Source organism: Poecilia reticulata, chromosome 11 (assembly GCF_904066995.2).
Source record: "Poecilia reticulata chromosome 11, P_reticulata-male-v2, whole genome shotgun sequence".
NCBI classification, from domain to species: Eukaryota; Metazoa; Chordata; class Actinopteri; order Cyprinodontiformes; family Poeciliidae; genus Poecilia; species Poecilia reticulata.
The window spans coordinates 23,446,955-23,468,994 of NC_088840.1; the positions used below are offsets into that span (position 1 = coordinate 23,446,955).

At 37.4% G+C, this 22,040-nt stretch overlaps 1 protein-coding gene across 3 annotated transcripts in view; it reads right to left on the reverse strand.

Moving 5' to 3' along the window:
• LOC103472527 (glutamate receptor ionotropic, kainate 5-like) overlaps positions 1 to 22,040 on the reverse strand; it is a 201,173-nt gene that overhangs the window by 36,930 nt on the left and 142,203 nt on the right. For all 3 annotated transcript variants that reach the window (XM_081612224.1, XM_008422226.2, XM_017307584.2), the window contains exons 7-13: positions 21,337 to 21,515; positions 19,321 to 19,374; positions 13,206 to 13,367; positions 9,796 to 9,948; positions 7,377 to 7,481; positions 5,506 to 5,613; positions 5,218 to 5,421 (exon numbers count right to left, since the gene is read on the reverse strand). In XM_081612224.1, the coding sequence (XP_081468350.1) occupies positions 5,218 to 5,421; positions 5,506 to 5,613; positions 7,377 to 7,481; positions 9,796 to 9,948; positions 13,206 to 13,367; positions 19,321 to 19,374; positions 21,337 to 21,515 (965 nt within the window). The remainder of the gene's footprint in view (positions 1 to 5,217; positions 5,422 to 5,505; positions 5,614 to 7,376; positions 7,482 to 9,795; positions 9,949 to 13,205; positions 13,368 to 19,320; positions 19,375 to 21,336; positions 21,516 to 22,040) is intronic.

Consider the following 22,040-nt stretch of genomic DNA (forward strand, 5'->3'; position numbering starts at 1 on the left):
AAGCTCAAGATTAGCAACACTGGACAGAGGAGAATCTGTGAACATAAATTCCCAAATCTCGTTACAGATTCTCTCTTCTGTAAGTCCATTACAACATGTACCTGATCTACAATAGCATGTCTTGGATCAAAGCCTATGCTTTATACTGGAAAGCCCATTCTAATGTGAATTCACCTGATAGGATGGAAGTTGATGATTCAGTTTCGACACTCACGATCCAAACCATGCCACTGTACTCCAAACTTTTTGTTTTGGTTATGTTGTAACCTCTAGATGTATTTTCTTCGGGATTGACCTGTTTTGCTCGTGTTAAAACCAGTTTTTCTGTCCTCACTGAAAAAAATAAATGCCCACAGAGAACAGGTGGTGAAACAAGCAATGGGAGACTAGCAGAGAGAAACTATAAGTAATAATAATAATAATAATAATAATAATAACATGGCTTCTACAAAGCAAACAAGGAATAAACCAAATCCCTGAAATACTGAGCTGCATATATACAATTATCCGCTTTTGATGGCTTTCCTCTTGCTTCTCTAGTAACTCAGAATGCAACTGTGGTTTAAAAAAATACGTCTGATTTTTCTTTCAATTCATAATTATGCACAACTTTGAGTAGGTCTGTGACAGAAAATCCCAATGAGGTTGTAACATAATAAAATGAAAAATGTCTGAAGGAGGATGAATGCTTTTGGAAAGCACTGTGAAACCAACTAACAAAACTCATCAACAAGTCTATTAAATACATAAAGCAGACAGAGGGAAAGAGCTGCATCAGGGGAAAAGAAGGAGGATCTTCAATATCGTAATATTTAAACCATGATAGCTGAATATTTCATAAGGTGCCTTCTGGAGGGAAAAAAGCCTAATAGATCTTAAAAGTCAGCATTCAGTTGGATAATGCACTTTTTCCACATCACATTCCTTTAAATTTCACTTTCTTTCCTACTGGAGGACACAAAGAAATTCAATTTACTGTATTCCAGTTTTATCAATTGGTAATATTGACTGGACACTGAGAGGGAGCTGAAATCCATCCATAACACAGCCAGCTCATGAAGCTTTCTTCTGGTGACATAAGCACAGTTTAAAGTGGGTTCCTGAGAAACCCTCTATTAAAATGCCCCTTTCAGTTCTGTTTTTCCACACCAAAACCGCCGCAATACACCCCAGTTTGGATTTAACCTTGATGGATGAAGACAGAAAGGTGAAATTAAAAGTGAAAGATAATCTCATTAAGGTTCAAGTCAACTGAGACCCAGAGTGGAGCCATAGTGGAGTGTTTATCTGGACCCCAGACACCTCTCTGCTCTTTAATTAACACCTAATTGATTAACAAGCACCCACTTCTTAAATGAATTTCTCCCACTTTCATCAGATTCCTCGGTCTTACCAACAACAAAGTTTATAGGAGTGTTTAGGTTGGACAGTTGTCATGTTTGAGCAGTGAGAGCCAGAGAGAGAGAGAAGGAAAGGGAGAGAGTAATCTTTCAAATGCATAGTTTTGCAGCCACAAATTTCAAATAAAGGGATACCTGCTTGTGTGTGTGTCTGCGTGTGTGTGAGTGTGGGTTCAAACTGAGGGATCCCACAGTGTAATTGAAACAGCTCTGTATAATTAGTAAGGAAAAAAGGCAGTTGATTAGCCTCTTAATGGCTCGCCTGTGTTCCCCAGTTTCTCTTTCTGACACACACACACACACACACACGCACACACACACACACACAAACACACACACACCCATCAGCCACAATCACCATTACCATCACCATTATGTGTTTGTGTGTGGCCCTGCTTCCAAACACAAGAGAACAATTTTTGGGGCCGCTAACCCAGAGACTATTTTTGAGGCTTTTTATTAGACCCCACTAATTAAACAAAGGTTAAAGCATCTTTGTAGGGTTAGAGTTAAAAGTGCCACAATGTTTTAGGCTGGGTTACAAGGTTTGGGGATGTATTATGGCTTCCTCATCACACCCCTTTCACAGAGCTCTACCAGGCTGGGCAGCCTTCTTTTTCTGTCTCAGAGCTCTATCATAAACACATAACAAGCCCTTCTTTAAACTGGTTGTGGCTGATCATAAATCACCAATCACATGAGTTTATTGCAAAATCAAAAGCCAGAGGAGGTTTGGAGAAGAAGAAGGTTGGTATAGAGCGGTCTTCAGACATGCAAACATATGGATCGGGTAAAACATATCGGATCTGCACAATGACTTTTCAGTTTTGTAATAATTGTTACTGATACACTTAGCTTAGGTTCAATGATCTTTACTCTCTCAGCATACTTCAGTGTGACGAATTCTGTGAATAAAACAACACTGTGAAGGTTCTGGTGTGTTTTTGTGTTATCGCTACATCACATGCTTGAACCACCAAGCTGGGTAACTCCATCACAGGGACTTAGAGACTATGACTAATTCCTCTGGCAGCTCTGAGGCGACAGTCTGGCCACTGCCTTCCTGTGCAATTCTGCTTGAAAAAGATTCTCGCTTATAGCAAAGTTTGGGCTTCCTCCCCATGACTTGGATTGTCTCTGGTAGATTTTCTACTGGGCCAATCAGCGAACACAAGGACAAGTTGTGAATAATGATTTGAATTTTCTGTGCCGTCTTAAAATGGTAGTTTGCTGGTAGTTTTAGCAATGGCAGCAGAGGAAGTGAAAAAAGCCAATCATTCCATATTGGCCACTTTTACAATATCTAAAATAACATTAACAGTCGTCTAGTTCAGCACTTGTCTCTTCACAGTTGAGGACAGTTGTTACAGCGCAGTCAATTTCCAACAAGATCCTTAGCATCGAACTGGCTCATTACATATGGCACGGGTAAACGTTAGCAATTGGGTGAAGCAAGCAGCATAGAACAAGGGAATGAATTTTACCATCTACTGCAGTGTAACAGTGAGATTCAACCCCAGATGCTTTCTTGGCCCGTTTAGAAAACTCAGAGGGTCACTGAGATATTCCAGCATTAAGTATTTTGTAGAGGAGGTTTAATTTGAGAATGTGGGACCTGCTCTGTCCTGAGCAGGCAGTGAGTGGTAGCGTGACCCATCTCACTTCCTGTTCTGCTGAACGCCGTCGCCCATGGTCAGAGCAGAGGAGAACTATTCCACTTTGTGTTCAGTTTATCAGCACAAAAATAGTTGATTTTAGGGTTAGTTACATTTTAAATATCAGTGAGAGGGTTTACTATTAAGTCATAGGAGAAACAGACTTTTTAATATATATATTTGTATAAATATATCGTATAAAAAGAAAACTGCAGGAATGTTGGCTGTTCATTTCGGCTGCTAACAGATGAGTGGACTAATAGGTTCTGGTTTATTTGTTCCTTTGCCTTTTTGAACTTTTGCACATTTCGTTATTTTGTGTTCAACTTTTTAGGGTTCTGCTAGAAGACATCAGTTTGTGCCCACCTTAAGGACATTTTGTCAATTTGGCATTTTTCAGCACAGTTGTTCTGTTTTATTCATTTGAGCTTTGAGCTTCTGTCTGTGGTGAAGTATTTGGAAATGTTAGCAGTTAAATCTCAATTAGGAAACAGTAAATTCTCAGACAACTTTAACTGTGCTAATAGATAACATGAGACACTAAAACTGTGTAACTTTGTTTCAAACAATTAGCACTAATTTTCTGCTGACTGTGCTCTCAAAGTGGAGTGACTCACATCTAAATAAGTGACCATTCACATCAGGAAGGATTGAAAAGAAAATGTTTACATCCTGTTAATTCTTAAAATAAAATTTTAACAGGCTACAACTAGTAATTGCAAGTGAAAGAAAATCAGAAATCAAAAAAATTCCAGAGCTTTTCATATATTTGTTTTGCAAAACCTTATTTTGCCCAGAAAGCAATTAAAATTTTTGCACTTCAACTAAGTAAGTCCTAATTTTCCATAACTAAAATAAAATTCTAACAACTTAACAGGGTTTTTCTAAACACACAGAAATACAAAACGCTCTCGCTGTCTCTTCCCCTCATCATCTTTACCTCCTCTTGCAGTTTTCTTTGCAGACAATTCTCTAATCAGTGTTAATTAGACTTGACTTAAAGTGAACCACTTTCACTGAGAAAACAACTAACTTGGGAAATTGAGCTTCAGCTGAGCCACTTAATACGTCCTGAGCTTCCCTGTGACTGCTGATCAGAGCTGAGAGGCTTTCCAACACTCCACCGCTTGTATAATTGGCTGACGCTTGTGTTGCAGTTAAGAGTGCCATCACTGTCAGTAACTCAAAGCCCACGTCTTGCACCCTCACCCCTGCCTGTTGCCATAACAACTAATGCAGAGGCAATGTTAGAGAAATCAATTGGGGATGCTCGTGTTTTTTTGTACGCGGTGGCTTCGCCTGATTCAATTTGTTGCTTTTGAATGTGAAATGTTTTCGGTTTGGTCACACTTGAACTTGACGGTGCTGTAAAGCAGTGGAGAATTTTCACTTCATCTTTTGCCAACTTCAAACCCAACATGTTGCAGATATGGGGCTTTTCTCGCAATATACTGAGGCACTTGTAACCACCTTAAAACCATGGCTACACTTTGCACTTGCTTTTGGAGAGTGTATATTATCTCGGCGTTATTTTCATTCATTATCATTCGAGGTGACCCTAAAGTATCCGCCAACTGAAATCCCAGGTGACAGTTTGTACTGGAAGAAGAGGAGTGAAGCATAGGAGGATTTAATAAAGGAAGTGAAAAAAGCAGCTGTCTAAGAGAATGTAGCAAACACAGAGAGGATGGGAGTGCCAAAGAGAATGAAGAGCCGATAGGGGATCCATCCAAAAGAATGACAGAGTCTGCATTAAAGAGAAGGTGGCTGAGGACAGAGTGAGCAGCGGCATGAATCCAAAAAGAATCAGCCTGTGAGTGTAGCAGCACCACGGATGACATTGGCAGGTCAAATGACCGATACTGAACTGCAAGAGCTGGAGGCAACTTGCAAAGGACTTATAGTTGTAGGAACTAAGAGATCGATTTTGTTGTGAATTTATTTTTCCACCGGTTGCTTATTTTCCCTTTCAGAAATGCTTTTCAGCTCAGAGCTTAGAGTTCTATCATGGTAAATTCTGTTTTGTGAACAATTTGTTAGTCAAAAATAAAAATATGCACCACTTTCAAAGAGGCTGAAGGCCCCAAATGAAGGAAATTCCTTGCAAAATCAAAAGTGTTATTTTTAGTCAGCCTATTTATTCTCTACCATTTCATACTCACCCTGTTGATCAACTCCCCCACCATGCCGGTCCAGCTGCCGTTAGGCTCAGGTGCTCCATATAGCCCATCATCCACCAGCTTGATCTTGAAGGAGAACTTCAGGATGTCTGCCAGCTCCCTCAGCATGTCCACACAGAAACCTTCGTACTGATCATTTCCTTGAAAGTTCTGATAATTGGACTTGCGCATTACATATGGGTTTTCCTATCAGATCAAGAACAAAAACATTGGGCTGTTGGCTGAAACAGCCCAACACAAGCACATTATGTATGTTTAATAACACATTACCAGTATGGTGGTGACAATTAAGGACTTGTTAGCTAGTGTTTCTGAGGCATTGAGGTCCAAGGAAGTTGAGTTCATTGCCAATGTGTTGTTGGAATACCAAGTGCCAATCTGTGGGGAAGAAAGAGGAATTAAGCACAACCTTAACTTTAAAAAAAAAAATCCACAAAAATGGAAATGCAGAAATGCTAACTGTTTTTGAATTGGAAACCTCACTTTATTTCAACGATCCAATATCCCTTACAGACTCCTGTTCATCTCTTCAATCCTTGAGTTATTTAATTTTTACTGTTAAACTGCTTTGCAAGTTCTAGTCGCGTGAGGACAAAAGTGACAGATTAAATGATTGAAATAGACAATTACTGTAAGAATATAAAATGTGCTTTGGAAAATTTCTAAAAATCTTTTAGAAGATCCGTAGCTATAAACGGTTCTTCACATTACAGGCTGGCGGTGTATAGTAGCACCGTCAAAGCGGTCCAGCTTTCATGTTGTAAGCACATGCTTTACAACATTGGTTTCCAAACCTTGGTCCTTGAGAGCTACTATTCCGAAACTTTTTGAAGTACATCAGCTCTAATGCACCAAAATCAAATGGATGAATTCCCTGTCCAGCATGTCATTTAGCTCTGCAGACGGATGGCAGCCAGCCATTCATTAGATTCAGGATTGTTGAAGTAGGGATGCACCTAAAAGTTGCAGGATGGCACTTAGGCACAGCTTCTTTACGAGATTGAACAGACCCCGTTATACTAAAATCTAATAAGAAGAATGTCAGAACATTTAAAAGTGGCAAGTTAATAAAAACTAAATACAATTGCAAGATCATATAAGTAAAATTATAAAAAACATCAAGAATATGGTGTGTATGCAAAACACAGTAAAAGGAATGCTGCTTCATTAAATCACAACTATTCCATATATAAAAGTCCATTAGGAACATACAATTATGCTATGCTATAATAAGTATGCTTTATTAGAACAATATAATCTGACAACCTTTTTAATAAATCAGACTTGCCTTAGGTAAACTCTCAATAATTTGGGCTGGAAGCTTCTGCTTTGCACAATTTGTTAGGTAGAATGAGGAATCGATGTTTTTGAGTTGCCTTTTGAAGGACAATAAGAAGTTGACCCCAACTCAAAAGCCTTCATTTTATTACTTGATTTACTTTTCAGTGGTCAAGTAGATTTGATCATAGTTGATTGCATGTGATTAGTCTAAAGATGTTGAGTATAATTTCCACTCAGGGTTAATCAGGTCAGCTCAATACAATGTAAAAATTAAGATAGCAAAAAAGAAAAAGAAGCTCATTATTTCAAAAAGACATTTAACAGAAACTCACAGCAATCAGCCACTTCACTTTCAGATTGTTTTAATATTAGATTTCCAGAAGAATGTTGAAAGGTCAAAACAAAATCAGTAAAAAGAACAAACAGTCTTTATTAGGTCTGGACAGAAACCTGTAGATGAATGAATTAATGCATGAAAGAGCTGCTTAATGATCCCTTTAGGTCAGGGGTGCCCAAAGTCGGTCCTCGAGGGCCGGCATCCTGCATGTTTTAGTTCTCTCCCTGGTGGTTGTAACAACCTCCTTAGCAAGTCTATATTCCTAAGCCATCATTTGATCCAGGTGTGTAAAACCAGTGAGAGAACTAAAACATGCAGGATGCCGGCCCTCGAGGACCTACTTTGGGCACCCCTGCTTTATGTCTTTGGACATCTATTCTGGGATTCTTGTATGACTGATGATCTTAGAAATGTTTACATTTCAAAGTTAGTTTCAGTAGGGAGATGTATTATTATTACTCCTTTAAACTGAGTAAATATCAGTTTAAAGGCTAAGCTCTCCACCTTGTTTTTGTTCTCTTACCTCTTTATGGTCTGCAGGGTGTTTCTCCAAGATCTTCAGGGTGTAGTTGGTCCTCTGTCCTTTACTGTTGAACTCAATGTGGCCTGTCAGGCCGTCATATTCCACCTGATAAAATGATAGAGCACACAAAAACAAAGATAAATGACTGTTCAACAGCCTAATTAGTGAGTTTCTGCTTATAAAATCAGTTGATATAAAGGTTGATATTAATCAAAGAAAAAAGTGAATGCTGTACATTGCTGGTTATAGCGGGTTTGCAAATGTTTGAATCCGTTTAAAACAGATCAATAGCTGTCTTTTTTTTTCCAAATGTGACCTATGAGTAGGCTGTGATAAACCAAAACAACAAATACATTCTATACATAAAAGATCCTGGAATAAAAGCTCAAGCAATTTTACCTCAACCCAAAAAGCCCCAGTTCGCAAAAATGTTACCATCTCTTTAAATACTTCATGTTGAGAGTTTTTTCATGTATGTATTTATTAACTTAAAAAAAAATAGTTAGGTCTGAAATGGTGAAAGTTGCAACACACTTTATTTCACACCATCTGTGAGTTTACTATGAATGATAAAGAAAAAAATCAGAGTAGCCTTTGTCCTTGTCTCTTAGTATGTTTTTGATATTAATTTTTAATGGACCTTTCAAATATTTATGTCCAAATAAACAGATTGAATTAGACTGTGAATTGAACTGAACCAGTTGTTCCAGTACCACACTATTTCAGCCGTTGTCAGGATCTAACGCCATAATAAGAACTGAAATGTGCAAAAGCAACAAATAATTCATGAAACCGGATCAATTGATTTGAATTTGTATCAGTTTCATCTGACACAAAACATGTTGATTTGTATGTTATTGAATGAAAAAAAAAAACACAGAAACGTAATCACAAACTCCAAAACAAATGCATATTGGGATCGGAAACTGAGAAAACTGACAGTACATCAGATCAGTGACAGAGCTGCTGGAATACGTGCTTGCAGTAATGTGCAAATAAGTGTGAGACTTGTGTGATACACGTGCAGCCGGGCATGCATTTTGTTCCTGAGTTTATGTGAGTTATGTGTTATGGAGTACACATTCAATATGAATGGGTGTGTGTGTGTGTGCATGACTCAAGATGAATTACATCCCAAAAAAAGTGGAGCGAGAAAGACAGAGAGAGGGAGAGAGGTCCCCGGTTGCTGCCAAACACAGGGCAGAGATGATGAAGTGATGCACTGTGAGCTACAAAAACAATATGGAGGGAGAAGCATCATCAGTGGATGGAAAAAAGAAGAACTGGCAGACAGATACAAACAAGGAAACAGGAAAATGAGAGTAAATCAAATGAATATTAAGAAGCAAAGACACAGATTTAACAGTAGGACAATATAAAAAGTTCTTTATATATATTGAATCTAAACCTTTATTTTGCTCTTAGTCAAGTTGAAAACAATGCAAACTATTTTACAATACTAAGATTTATAGGCATAATTTATGAGCCTCCTGAAGAAAAAGTCAAACTGAAATGCAACTTAATAGTTCCTGTTAGAAAAGAAGACGACTACAAAAGACAGCGGAAAATGCAAAAAATGAGTAGCAGACATCAAAGCACACAGAAAATTCACAAAGCGGCATTAAACTAATACAAGCAAATGTAAAATAATCAGATAATGTTGTTGCATCTATCAGACATCTTTAAGATTACGCCTCCAAGCGAAGGGAAAATGACAGCTAATGGGTAGCTAATCAAAGTCTAATGTAAATTTATGAGTAGGATAAAATATCTTGTGAATCATGTAGACTGATTTAAATACAGTTTCAAGGTGTTTCTCGATAATAACTACAACTAACACCATAGTCTGGTTTTGCACAGCGGGATTCTCAACATGTAATTTCAATGTGCAAAACCACGTCCCAAAAGAATGAAGCGTCTCTACAAAGTCAGCACTTTGCTACTTCAGTCTGTTTTTATTAGCTCTAAACAATAATAATCTACCATGCTAAAATATATTTCAAGACATTATGGCAAAAGAAATTAAGTTTTTTTGCATTCCAGCAACTATGTGAAATTTCCACATTACATTAGAAAGCAATGCTACATCACTGCTGATATATTATCTCATTGAAATATGAGGCCAATGGAAACTGTTCAACCAACCAACCGGCTCTAATTGGACAAAATGTGAAAAATTCAAGGCATGTGAATCATAAAATCATTGAAATAAAAATTAAAAAAACCCTAGAAATGATTCTTATTGTTCTGCGTTCAGCTTTTTTTACATTTCCAGATTTATTTTACAGTTTTTGTTTACAATATTTTTATTTTAGTTTGTTTTTCTGACAGATGCACATGGTTGCTGAAGTTCTCCGTTTCCTCGGTTCATGCATATGAACTATGGGTATGTGAAGTAAATGTGTGTGTATGTGTTTACCATGCGTAGGTAGTTCATGAGGCTGGTCCCATGTTGCCAGATGAGGGGGGAGGTGCAGCTCAGTGGCTTCACGCCAATCTCCTGACTGCGGTTCAGCTCCCGCACCGCGCTCACCACCACGTGAACAGCATCAAACATCAGGGCGGATGACAGCTAGGCATGAAATAAATGAATAAGTAAGCATTTTCCCTTCCATCTATTTTGCTCAAGAAGGTGCTATGAGGTTGCAGTCACAACACACCTATCATTTTAATAACTGAATTCTGCAGAAAGTTTTCCAAGACATCCCTGCTTAAGGTTACAAAACCATAATGACTTGTACAAACAGTTAAATTTAAATCTAAGGGTTTGTTAATTTTTTTGAAAAGTGTATGAAAAGCACATTGGCTTATATAAATTAAAATAAATGATTGTTGCATCTCTGTTGACTGTGTATGAATACATTTGAAGACGAAAAGAATGTACAATATCCCAGTTATGCCGTCAGCAGAGCTTTGATGAGACAAATAAATACGAATACATACAAGTTATGAGTAAGACGTTCATGCAGAATGTTGTAAAGTTTTTGCAGCACACAATATACATACACACAGTAGTTTCATAGAATCCTTCAAAAGACAATAAAATTGCTTAACATCAACATTTTATTTAACTGCACAACCAATAACTTCCAGTTAAGGTTTTAAAGTCTTCAAAATAAGAAGGGGGGAAATGGACCAGAGACTTTCGCCCAATACTCTGTGGTATTTATTGTGATGATGATAAAAGCAATGAGAAAAATATATATTGCAAAATTCCTTGCCGTCTTATTTAGCTATAAATCTTTTCACTATATTTGGAGATAAATAAACAAACCAGTTTCCAATAAGCTACTTTACTGCACTGTGTGCATTAAGTAAGTCACCAGTGCTCCAAAAAAATGCAAGTAAATGTAGCTTTTCCTATGCTTTCATGAAAGTAGTAATGGAGAGAAAGACTTTGAAGTGTGAAAATAATCCCAACCATACTCAATAGAAGTCCAGTGGTACCATCACATTATGACACTATTTTTTTTTTCTCCCAAAAGATGGTAAATGATGCCACGTCACTTGCATGAAGAAAAACTTGACACTGAAAATTCTTCATTGGGTGAACAAAAAAAAAAAAAACATATCATGATGCAGAAAGCAATTACTTTAAAGTCACTTTATGGTGCATTCATGCCTGATTACATTCTGCTTAATCATCCACTCAACCGGATAACCTGCGTAATGTACAATCCGTCATCTATCCTGGTTCAGTGGGGTCTGCGCAGGAAGCCCACATGTTTTGTGGCTGTACTGATTGTGCACACTTACAGGGCAAAGTCACCACACCGTCTGTGTGCATTTTTGTCATGCAGACGACAAAGTAGCTCATCAACCTCCCTCCACTGAGGCTGTAGCAAGAGATGCATTTTTCTTAATGGAATGCTGTATTTTGTATTGGAACACCATTGGAAAAATACAGATGTGTGCAGGCAGGAAAAAGGAAAAGTATGTTGAACCCTTTTGGGGGTCAGATAAGATGGAGAGACAGAAAAACCAGCCCATAAATTAGGCGATATATAATGAAGTGGAATGAATATATAATTAATAACAAATATAAAGCTGAAGGATCAAAGTTCATAGATGCGGCTCCCAAAACCTTTGAGGTTCTGAGGCAGTCTGAACAGATCGAAAATTACTTCTGGGTGATGCAAGCAACTAGTCGGGATATTGTTGAGGAAGAAAAATATCGACTTGATCAATATTTAGTTTCTCTTCTTTTACAGCAAACAGCAAAGATGGGCAGGCACTAGAAGCTTGAAGTGTGTGAAAAAAAATTCAGACTGTCAGTCAGAAAGCAATGCTGAAGTCAACAAGCGTTTTACCATAGAACATAAAGAAGTGGCAACAAAGAGGAGAGCATTCACAAAATAGCTCAGACGTTGTTCGAGGTGGGCTTCAAAACAAAACAAAGAAAATCTATGTATTGGCAGCTACAAAAATCACAGACGAAATAGCAAAGACGCTCTAGCACAGAGACGAGAAAAACTTCAAACACAAAAGGGAAGCAGGCGAGTGAGGCAGAAAAGAAGGTAAGAAGGATGTAATGAGATTGGACAAAAATGGATGCAACTTTGTTGTCTTTCTTTTCTTGTATTTGGGTATAGCAATAACATACATATTAATTGACTATAGATGTAAAGCTGTTTACTCAGACATTTTAGAGCACAAATAACTACTTAAGTTTAAAAGTTTGATCTATAGGGCCAAATGATTAGTTGCAATGTCACGGCTGTGGAGCTTTGGCTGAATTTGTGCAGAAAATAAGGAAAAGTTAAGCACACCTGCTATCAGTTGCATTCAACTCATGGGACTGAATGATTCTATCAGAGTCTGTTTGGTCAGTTGTCTTTCAGACTGACACTCTTAGAGAATCAGATAAATTGCAGAGAGGCAGAGCAGTACAATCTGTGAAAGCTTGATAAAAAAGACAGATGCTTGCAGATAGGGGGTTTTGGCAAGGTAATAGATTCAGAGCTTAATGACATCAGCTAAGAATGGTTTGAAATGAGAGACAGATAGATAAGGGAAAAAGAGAACGTGAGAAAAAATAATTGGCAGCTCTAACCGGTTTTTGTCTGGAACCACAGCTGTTTCTACAAGATCACAGGTGCCACTTTGCAGTGAGTTTACTCCTCATATATCAGTCTCAAACTTTTCGAACATGCCCTTTCTGCTTGTCGACATGGTATAAACATTCCTAATTAGCATCCAAGTAGACTTCAGTGTGTTGCTTATTTTAACATAAGCATTGTGTGTGAGATCTGTAAGAGAAGACAGACTGGACGATGAAACAGAAGACCCAAATATACCACACAAATCAGTATATGAGACAAACTTTCCTCTTAATTATTTTGACTTTTTTATAAGATGGTCATAATACAGTATGTACTTTGTCTCATTATTTCCATATTTTTTAACAGTCAACATAAACCAGGTCAGATGTCTGTGTCAAGAAGATCAAATCGACTGACGTGCATAAACATAATAAAACATCCAGAGCACAGTTATAATGATGAAAGAGTTTCTATATAGATGAGGCATATTTTAATTTAAAGCCTTATAACTTTCTACTTTATATTGTTGTTTCTTTAAGGTTATTAATGTTTCAGAACAAAGGGAAATGGAGCACAAACATGAATTGTTGTGAGAGCTCAGATCAGAATCAGGTTGCTGCAACAAGAAAAATTAAAAAAACTTATTTTTAGAATTTATCTCTGTTGAATAACTGCAAATATATAATTGTACTTGTAATTTAAATTGCTTCATATTAAGTGCTACCATGTTCATCTTTGGTCTGCATGCAGCTGGAGGGTGGAGACATTTTCTGTGAATTTCTCTCACCGCAGGTCCTGGGTATGGGTTGATGTTGCATCCTTCTTTCCACGACAAGTTCAGGCTCCTGATGAAATCCAGGTAGAAAGGATGGGAGGTGTTCAACATGGAGAAACCAACGATGTTGGACTGGTCACCCACCACATCATCTAGCTGGAGCAGAGGGAAATCCTTAAGGCCGCATGAAAAAGACAGGAAGAAAGAAAAACTTTTGTCAGCAATTTATTTAAAAAATTATACAGCATGACACATTGAGCATTCTAGATAGCAGAACATATTAAACTTAAAATAATTTTCAGATCAAGACGTGAGAAAATAAAAATATGGAAATCAATGAAAGACCAGGATTGGATTTTCTTCAGGCTACTCTACTTTGGATTCTACTTTAAAACTCTGAGTTGGCTCATAATGTAAAAGTAAAAGAGAGATGGACATCAAAAGCTGGGAAATTTCAAAGAAATTCAAATAGTCCTTGAAGGCAAGTTGACGTCACGCTGAGCTCTGCTGCTGAAACAAACCAGAATCAAAATGTTTGTTTTGCCCTCAAAGGGTTCGTGTTACGCAACACATGCTGACACTGAAATATTCAGCCAGAGTTGTAGGGAGCAAAGAATGTGGGCGAGCGAACCAAACACTTCTCCTGCTGATTTGTCACCTGATGACAACATCAGGTGACATCAGCTGTCAACACAATTGTATTACACTGAAATAAACTAACCCTGCTGTTTCATTTTTTTTAAGTTAGACCAAATAAGGGGGAAAAAAATAACACTTTGAACTTATTCATTTCATTTCTTGCCCAGAAAACAACAACCAACAGCGATTCTCTTACGTCTAACTTAACAGTTAGAAACATAATTACAACATAGGCATTTCTAAACTACTCTAATTAAATTACTTTGGCATTGCTAAGTCTCAAATCGTGCCAAATCTAAAAGCAGCAGATGGCATGTCAGCATATGCCACTTCTAGTTTGGTGGCATATGCTGATTCTACAGCAACGTGCGCCTGCCATTAGATGGTACGCCGCTGATTCGGATCACTTTAAATCAGCGGGTGATGCTGCATCTTGCTGTTAGTTCGCACATTTATTGATAATTCTGCCATGCTTTTATACTTCTTTCAAAAGAATTATACAACTAGACGTACACAAATGGATGATCTAAAATTCAATGCGATTCTATAAGGGTAGGCCACTTTTCCCAAATGTTTGTTTATATGAAGACTTTAATGATACTTTTACATTTGTATTTTTTTATAAAGCAAGTATAAATCTGCATACAAATGCTTAAGATCTCAGATCAAGCCCTCAGTAACAGTTTCACTCTAGATAAGCAACTATACTGATGAATACTGAGAGATCTGTGTAACTTTAACTTTTGAAAAGGATTATTTTACAATCTGGCTTGATTCAAATCTCATTTATGTGAATATAAGATTTTGTTGCCGCTGTTCAGGCATTTGACTTTTGGGTGTGTACAAATCACCCATATGAAACTCACAGGTCATTTTTTTTGGCTAAATTTGGCTAAATGTGGTCAGCAGTTGTTAGCATGAGCTAATGTTCAACAGCTAGACTGCCACTGGCTGTGTCTGCTCTCTGGATTGTTTTAGCTTAAAATGTCTAATTAGAAAAAAAAAAAAACACTCTACAAAATATATAAAATACTTCAAATCATGGATTAATTTATCATGGAGATGCAGAGATTTTGAAGCTTTCTTTACTGATCAGTACCAATATATATATTTTTTTAACATTTATTCACTAAAACATCTCTGTCTTTTTCTTATCTGTTGTATTTCCATTGTTTCTCGCGGCTGAGAAACTGTTGCTGTCATTGTTGCCGATGCTCTTGCCGGATGCCAAATCAATTTCAGCAGCAGCCAGGCCGGCTGTCAGACTGTCGCCCTGCCAGCTCTGACAAAGAGCAGTTGGCTGGCCGGGTTGCAGGGACCAGGCCAACGCTGCTGAGGGAGAAAGCACTGCGACAGCATTCCAGAAGGACACCAGTGATGCATTGACTGCAGCATGCTTCATGCTAGATGTTCATTTAGAAAGAAGCTGGTCTTTAGGCTAGTCCATGCTGATAACTAATGAGTTCAACTGTTTAAACACGTGAGCTCTTAAAAGCAGAGAGCAATGCTCAAGAGGTAATGACCTTCACAAGTCCTTAGGAGTTTGATGGGTAAATTAATAAAGGTAATAACTTTCTGATTATTTTACTTTTTCATGCACACTTCTATGTTTTAAGCTCACCTCTATGCATTTATGTTATTAATGCTTTTAAGTAGTACGTTTTTCTTACGCTGATGAGTCACTAGCTGCTGTGTGAGAAATTCATCTGTAACCATGTTAGTGGATTCAGATCGTCTCTGCTTTTACAATTACATTTTCAAGTATTGGAAGCATTTTCAGAAACTGCATTGCAACAATAATAACTAGTACCAACTGATTCCCCACATGGTAGAGCCCTTTACCAACAGCTGGTCATGGTTTGGATCTCATACATGCTTAAAACATCATTTCACAATTATTTTCAGTCAAACACCCAAATGCCTGCTGACCTCTCAACCCATAAACACTAAGCAAAGAATCGACAGGTGGCACTTGAATGAGAAGGGAAACACTTTGATGTTATCTTAAAGGACTATCGGTAAAATGAGTGTTGAACATATAACTGTTTTCTTTAGATAGTCAGTGTTGCCATTGACAACAATCCACCTCATCCAGACATACAAAGAAAGCAAAGTACACAAGTTTATAAACACAGTTATGGATAAACATAAAGTTACAGGGAGTCGAACATTGAACAGACTTACAGAAACCTATTACTATGTGTGAAAACTATTTTTGGTAATGACAACTTCAAGAAATCCACTGTACATAAGAATTACTTGGATGTGATTTTGACAAATGTCTTAAAACAAATTAACCTTACAGCCTTAAATCTTTTAAATATCCAATCTTTGGTTTATTAGTTTGTCTTGGGTTATTGTTTCCTCTCCTCTGTGAGAAATTATACAAACTTATGGCTCGATGAGGACACTGAAAATTGACTCCATTGCAGTCCTAAGTTTAGAAAAAAAAAAACCTGGAACAATCACTATTAGTGGTTTGCAATAGGAAGATTTTTGTGAAGGTCTCATTGTTTTGTTAATAAGATCCATCAGTTATTATTAAACCAGCTAATATTGATTTACGGTACACATTGTTGCAGGAATGACTCAGTTTTTACCTGGGTTGGTTCTCTGCTTTCTGTGGCTTTTACAGATACTTCTTTTTTTTAGTTTATGCATACCTTCATGAGGGGAGTAATTTGCTTTTTATGTGTGGAGTACTGGGGTTGTTGTCGACAGCTGGTGTAAATTTTATGTCTAAATCCTTAAACTAAGTAAACCCCAGGTTGTTAGTCCTCCACAGGGTAAACCACACACCCATGCATGCACACATCAACACTAAGGACAATTTAAATGGTGATTTAATCTAACACATATGTTTTGGACAGTCAGAAGTAACTAGAGGACCTGGGCGTACATGGGAAGATTCACACAGAAAGACTCTGCAGTTTTAAAACTGCGTGCACCAGCAAACAGACAAATAAAAATAAATGAATCTCAAACCAAATTATTAACTGTAATGAGTCTTTTAACTTTAAGCAGTTTAAAATGAACCAGTATATAGTTGGCAATAAAAAAGACAGATTAAGCAACAGTAATGATTCCCACAGACTATAGCTGAGCAGAATCATCATGCCTAATGATTGACTCCCTTTTGTGTTTCGTATGCTCCAAGAACATTAGGTTTAACATTGAAATCGCACTTTTCTTCACCAGCATTTTTACAGTCTGCAGAGTATGTTCAGTGCAAAGTTAAAGGTAGGTCACTGACACTGCTGCAGGTGAATGAAAATGCAAGAAAGAGGAGGTAGTGCTGAGATTGGGGGGGGGGAGGATGACAAATTTGCCCTTGGTTTGTTAGTGCTGTGTGAACGGCCCCGTTAAAGTCTCATGTCATGCAGTGTTTAGAGTCAAGGCAGAGATCGAGAAACGTTATTATCCACGCAGGTTCTTTGTACAAGGGCACGACACCAAACAGGGGAATTATAATGATGACAAACAGTGGAAGGAGCAGCATGCATCTCTGATGAGCAGGGAGAGATGGAGAGAGGGAGGTCAGGGGGAAAGGGAGGAAACAGGAAAGCTTCGCTTAAGGATGTAACATAAAAAAATATCCTGGAGGTGTGAAAAGGCTGCTTACACAGGAAAACACCAGATATTTTGCTAACGGTAGTATCTGAAAAAATATTGCTGTAGGGATATTGAGACAGAAAAGAAATTTGCTGAAATAAATTAACAGGAAAGTTTAAAGCCAAGGGGGAAAAGTACAGAGCAAATGATAGTAAAAGTAAGGAGTCCAATAAAATGTACGGTGATTCAGAAGAAGCAAAAAAACTAAAAAATACAAGAACGGAGCACAATTTTTCAAGGTTAGAAGACACGTAGAAAAAGAGAGAGAAGAAGTGTAGGAGCGACAAGAAAATGATAGAAAATAAAACTAGATAAATCAATAAAAAAATATTTATGGAGCACTTTTCATACCCAGCAGGTCAGATGGAAGAAAAAGTTCTTCACAGAGGATAAAACAGAAGTACAGACATTGAATGTGTCAGGTGTGGTGGTGGTTGGTGGTGAGGAGAGACGCATGGACCCAGGTTATAGATGAAATTATGAGTTTAATGAAAGGTAGCTCAGTAGAGTCCAGATTTCAGGCAGCACGGAAGAGCGGAAACACAGAGGCTCAGCACCGGTAGCAACTGAATAGTAAAGACTGACACGTGAGCTTTCGCCGCCACAGGACTTAACAGTTCTACTGTGGCGACTCACAAACTAACTCAGACGAGACTGAACGCATGACAACAACAAGTATCTGACAACAGGTGGGCTTAAATACACACAAGGTAATCAAGGGAACGAGACACACCTGGGAAGGGCTGACAGGACAACACAGAGACTCAGGAAAACAGGGCTAAACGCAGAAAATCCAAAAATAACTAAACAGAAAAACGCAGATCATGACAGAATGTCTAAAGACTTCGGGGCAATCAGGGTGGCAGTGGTTCAGGAGGGAGGAGTTCACAGATTTCTATATTCATAATGCACAACGTATAAAATAGATAAAACAAAACAAAAACTGTTTTGGTTAAAAATTTTAACATTGCGCCCTCCTATGTGAACCATAAGGAAATTTGAAGCTGATTATGAAATAGCTGACGGGGTGAGTATACGAGTTGATAGATGGTGAATCAATATATTCAATAAAACATAAACACATGTACAAGTCTGCGTCTTTGAAGTCTCTTTCTGTCCTGAGGCCAGATTAAAAAAGGAGGATCTGAACGGTGGCACTAAAAAACAAGAACTGAGTTCATTTTCAAGATGTTATTTTACTCACTTTCTGTCCAACAATGTTATTCCTTCAGCACACATCAATATTGCATTCAGCTCATCAAATATGAACGTTAGGTAATGATGTCATTTAGCAACTTTCAGGACGACCGATTCTTTCCTCACAGAGAAATTGGCAATACTGACATAAAAGGAAGTGGCTGAAAGTGAATCAATGTGTGTTTTACTTACAGTGAAACTTAGATCTAATCATTGCATCAACCTCAATCAAACTTTTTCCTATTCCACGGTCAAAAACAAATCAGTACAACCATTAATCACGATAACCCTGCAAGGATAAACTGATACAGCTAATCGACTGATGGATGTATATTCAGGTCGGGGATTATCTGCATCTTTCCTATTTCCAAATTCCAAGTTTTGTCCATTGTTTTTCCAACAAAAAATGATTAAAAAGAAAAGAAAAGCGATACAGAGAAGAACACTGAGATAAAGGTTTCCACGTATTGGGCAAGCAGAAAAATCAAAAAGAAATCAAAAAGGTAATTACAAGGCAAAAGAAACGGGTATAAGGGAAAAAAATACTACTGATATATGGATGGCCGGAGTGTGTAAGGAGTAGCAGGATGTAGATATGTTAGATGAAGATAAATAACCAATTGGAAATTCCTCTTGAACGATTTCGGATCAATAACTTTACAAGGCAAGAGGCTCTTACCATGGTGGTGAGAATGTACTTGTAGAAGGCTGACATCATCCCCAGCTCATTAGCCTGCAACGCACAAACATGAAAGGTGAAGAAGGAACCTCAATCCTAAACAAGGACAAAACACGGCTCAAACCACAACAGCTTTTTCATCAGGACGTCTCATTTATCCATTATTTAAAGTCTCTACCAACTCATTTAAAAAATAAACCTCATTTCCAGGTTTATTTTTTTAAATGGGCAGCAGCCAGCAGGTTTAATGTGACATTTTTGGTTTAGTAAAAATAAAACCAAGAAGACACTTTGATTTAACCTGTTCCAAATCTGGCAATAGACTGAGGACACAACTGATAATGCAGACCCATCTTCTGTTTATTTTGCTACTGTTTTGCGCCTGTTATTGAATGATTTCAGCAGAGATTTCACAACGTGGATTTCACTACTTATTTCTAGACAAATCCACCAGGACCAGCAGATGGGAGCAATCAACACCTATTTTTGCTTTAAGATAAATGTTATCCTCTCTTTAGACCCAAACACAAACAGCTGTTAATCAAAAAGATGGAGAACATGTTTTATTTTTCGTCATTTGAATTAACAGAAAACTCCAAGTCCTGACCTCATGAAGTATTCATTAAAAAGGCTTCCCCTTAAATGATTCATGAGGTGAAAAGCATTGACTGAAGCAAAGGACAGCATTAGGCTGTATTAATTTGTATTTATTTTGAATTACAAAATAACATTTACATTCTTCTAATTTGACTTATAAAGGAAAAAAAAGAGGTAATTGATTTCCAAAGTTTCCCTGCCTCTCTGCAGTTCCTCTGCTCACCTTCACCTCAGCGCTCCAGTCATGAGAGCAAAGATTTCTCAGGGCCATGAGTTACGAAGGTACAAGATACAGACATTTGTTCATGTATTTGACTTAAATTTATGAACATTTACATGCAAATTATCTGTGGAAATGTTACACATTAAATGGTTTGGTTTCCATATTTGTATTTATTTGATTAGAAAGAAGAAATAATTCTCCTGCCTTGGATACTTTTCGATTGTTGACTCCATCAACTGGTTTTGCAGGAAAAAAACCCTAAGAGTTTAATCATCTCTGTAAACAATAAGAAACACTTAAAGTGAACAAGAAGAGGAGATGTTTCACATAATGCTACCGGCCTTTTATGGTCTCAGAAGAGCAGTTTGTAATCACAGCAGCAAACCAAATGACGCAAATCAGATTTTGATTTCTTCATTGTTGTCTTCTGCTTTGTAATCAGATTTTAAAAATTATAGATTATAGTGAGTCATAAAGTCTGAGAACATTTGAGCACATTGGAGCCGACAGTTTTTTGAGTGCAGTGTTTCACTTTATAAAGCTACCAACAGTGACAGGGTGGGCATTATTATTTCCTAACTGTGCAAATGTCAAGATTAGTGTGTGGGATTCTGGTATAATGGTGTTTCATAAGTAACCTTGCCAATGCTTCTTTAAATATGGATTTTCTCTGGTTGTTTATTTGGAAGAATGATCAAGATCAACAACCAAACTAGTTCAAATATTGTGTCTGTAGATGTGAGTGAGTCCAGCTCTGCTGCTTTGGTCCATTGTAAAACTAAAACAGAGTCACAACTTAAGATTTCATAGCGACTGAAAGAAAATGGCCTTAATCAATTTTACTTTAATACAACTTTAATTAGTTCTATTTCCAGTAAGTCTAAATGTGAGCTAAAAGTTTTCTAATTTTCTAACAACATTAGAAGAATAACTCGTCTTTGTTATTTTTAATAGAGTTGCCACAAGTTTGGTATGAGTCACAACTTATGTGCTTTAGATATTTTGATTGTTAATTATGTTTGACATTCAAAGTGAAATGAGTGCTTTTTTAGTACATGCTTGAAAAAAGATTTTTAATGATGTGTAAGTTGTCACAATATACTCAAATCATGTTGCGCAGATGCCGTCAAAATTACTTTAAAAATAAATATTTACATATTTTGCTGATGTCCATGACATGCAGTGCACAGCCCCACCTTTCTGAGAATATGATAAGATATGGAGGCATTAGCATCGATGATGATGGTAGCCACTTTGTCGTCACGGATCTCCTTCAGCAAAGGGGTGGGATCCAGACTTTCATCCAGCATTCGCACTGACAGCGTCTCTCTGGAGATAAGGAAGTGGCGAACAAGCTCCTCCAATCGGAGCAGGCCTGCGGAACAAGAAACAAAAGAGAGAAGCAAAAGTCTTTAAGAATGAAGTACAAATATGATAACTGCTCCTAAACATGGCTTTTAGAAGAATCTCTCTTTTTATTGGTAAAGTAACTCAGCAATAAGTTGATTCAACATACAAGGCTATAGGTGTCAGACATTGTGAAGCTGGAAAAGTATGGGCCAGAAGAAACATTACATACATAAACAGTGTTCGATTGAGTAATAAGCTTGTTAGCTTGTTAAATTATTACTTTGATTTGAAGAAGAGAAAAAAAAAAGCTGAAATTGATGGGATTCAGAATCATTAGAGTGACAAATAACTGTTGCTGCTTCATTGCCCTAAAAGAGGCAATAAACAGACGGGGATAAAGGTGATTATGTAGAGAGGCCATTAATTTCTTTCCTCAGAGAGTGAATGTTGTCCCAGGTGTCCTAACAGATGTAAAAGCTTTTACTTTTTAGACACCTTTACATTTCAAACAATCTGAAAAATAAAGAATATTTTTACAACGACGGGTAAC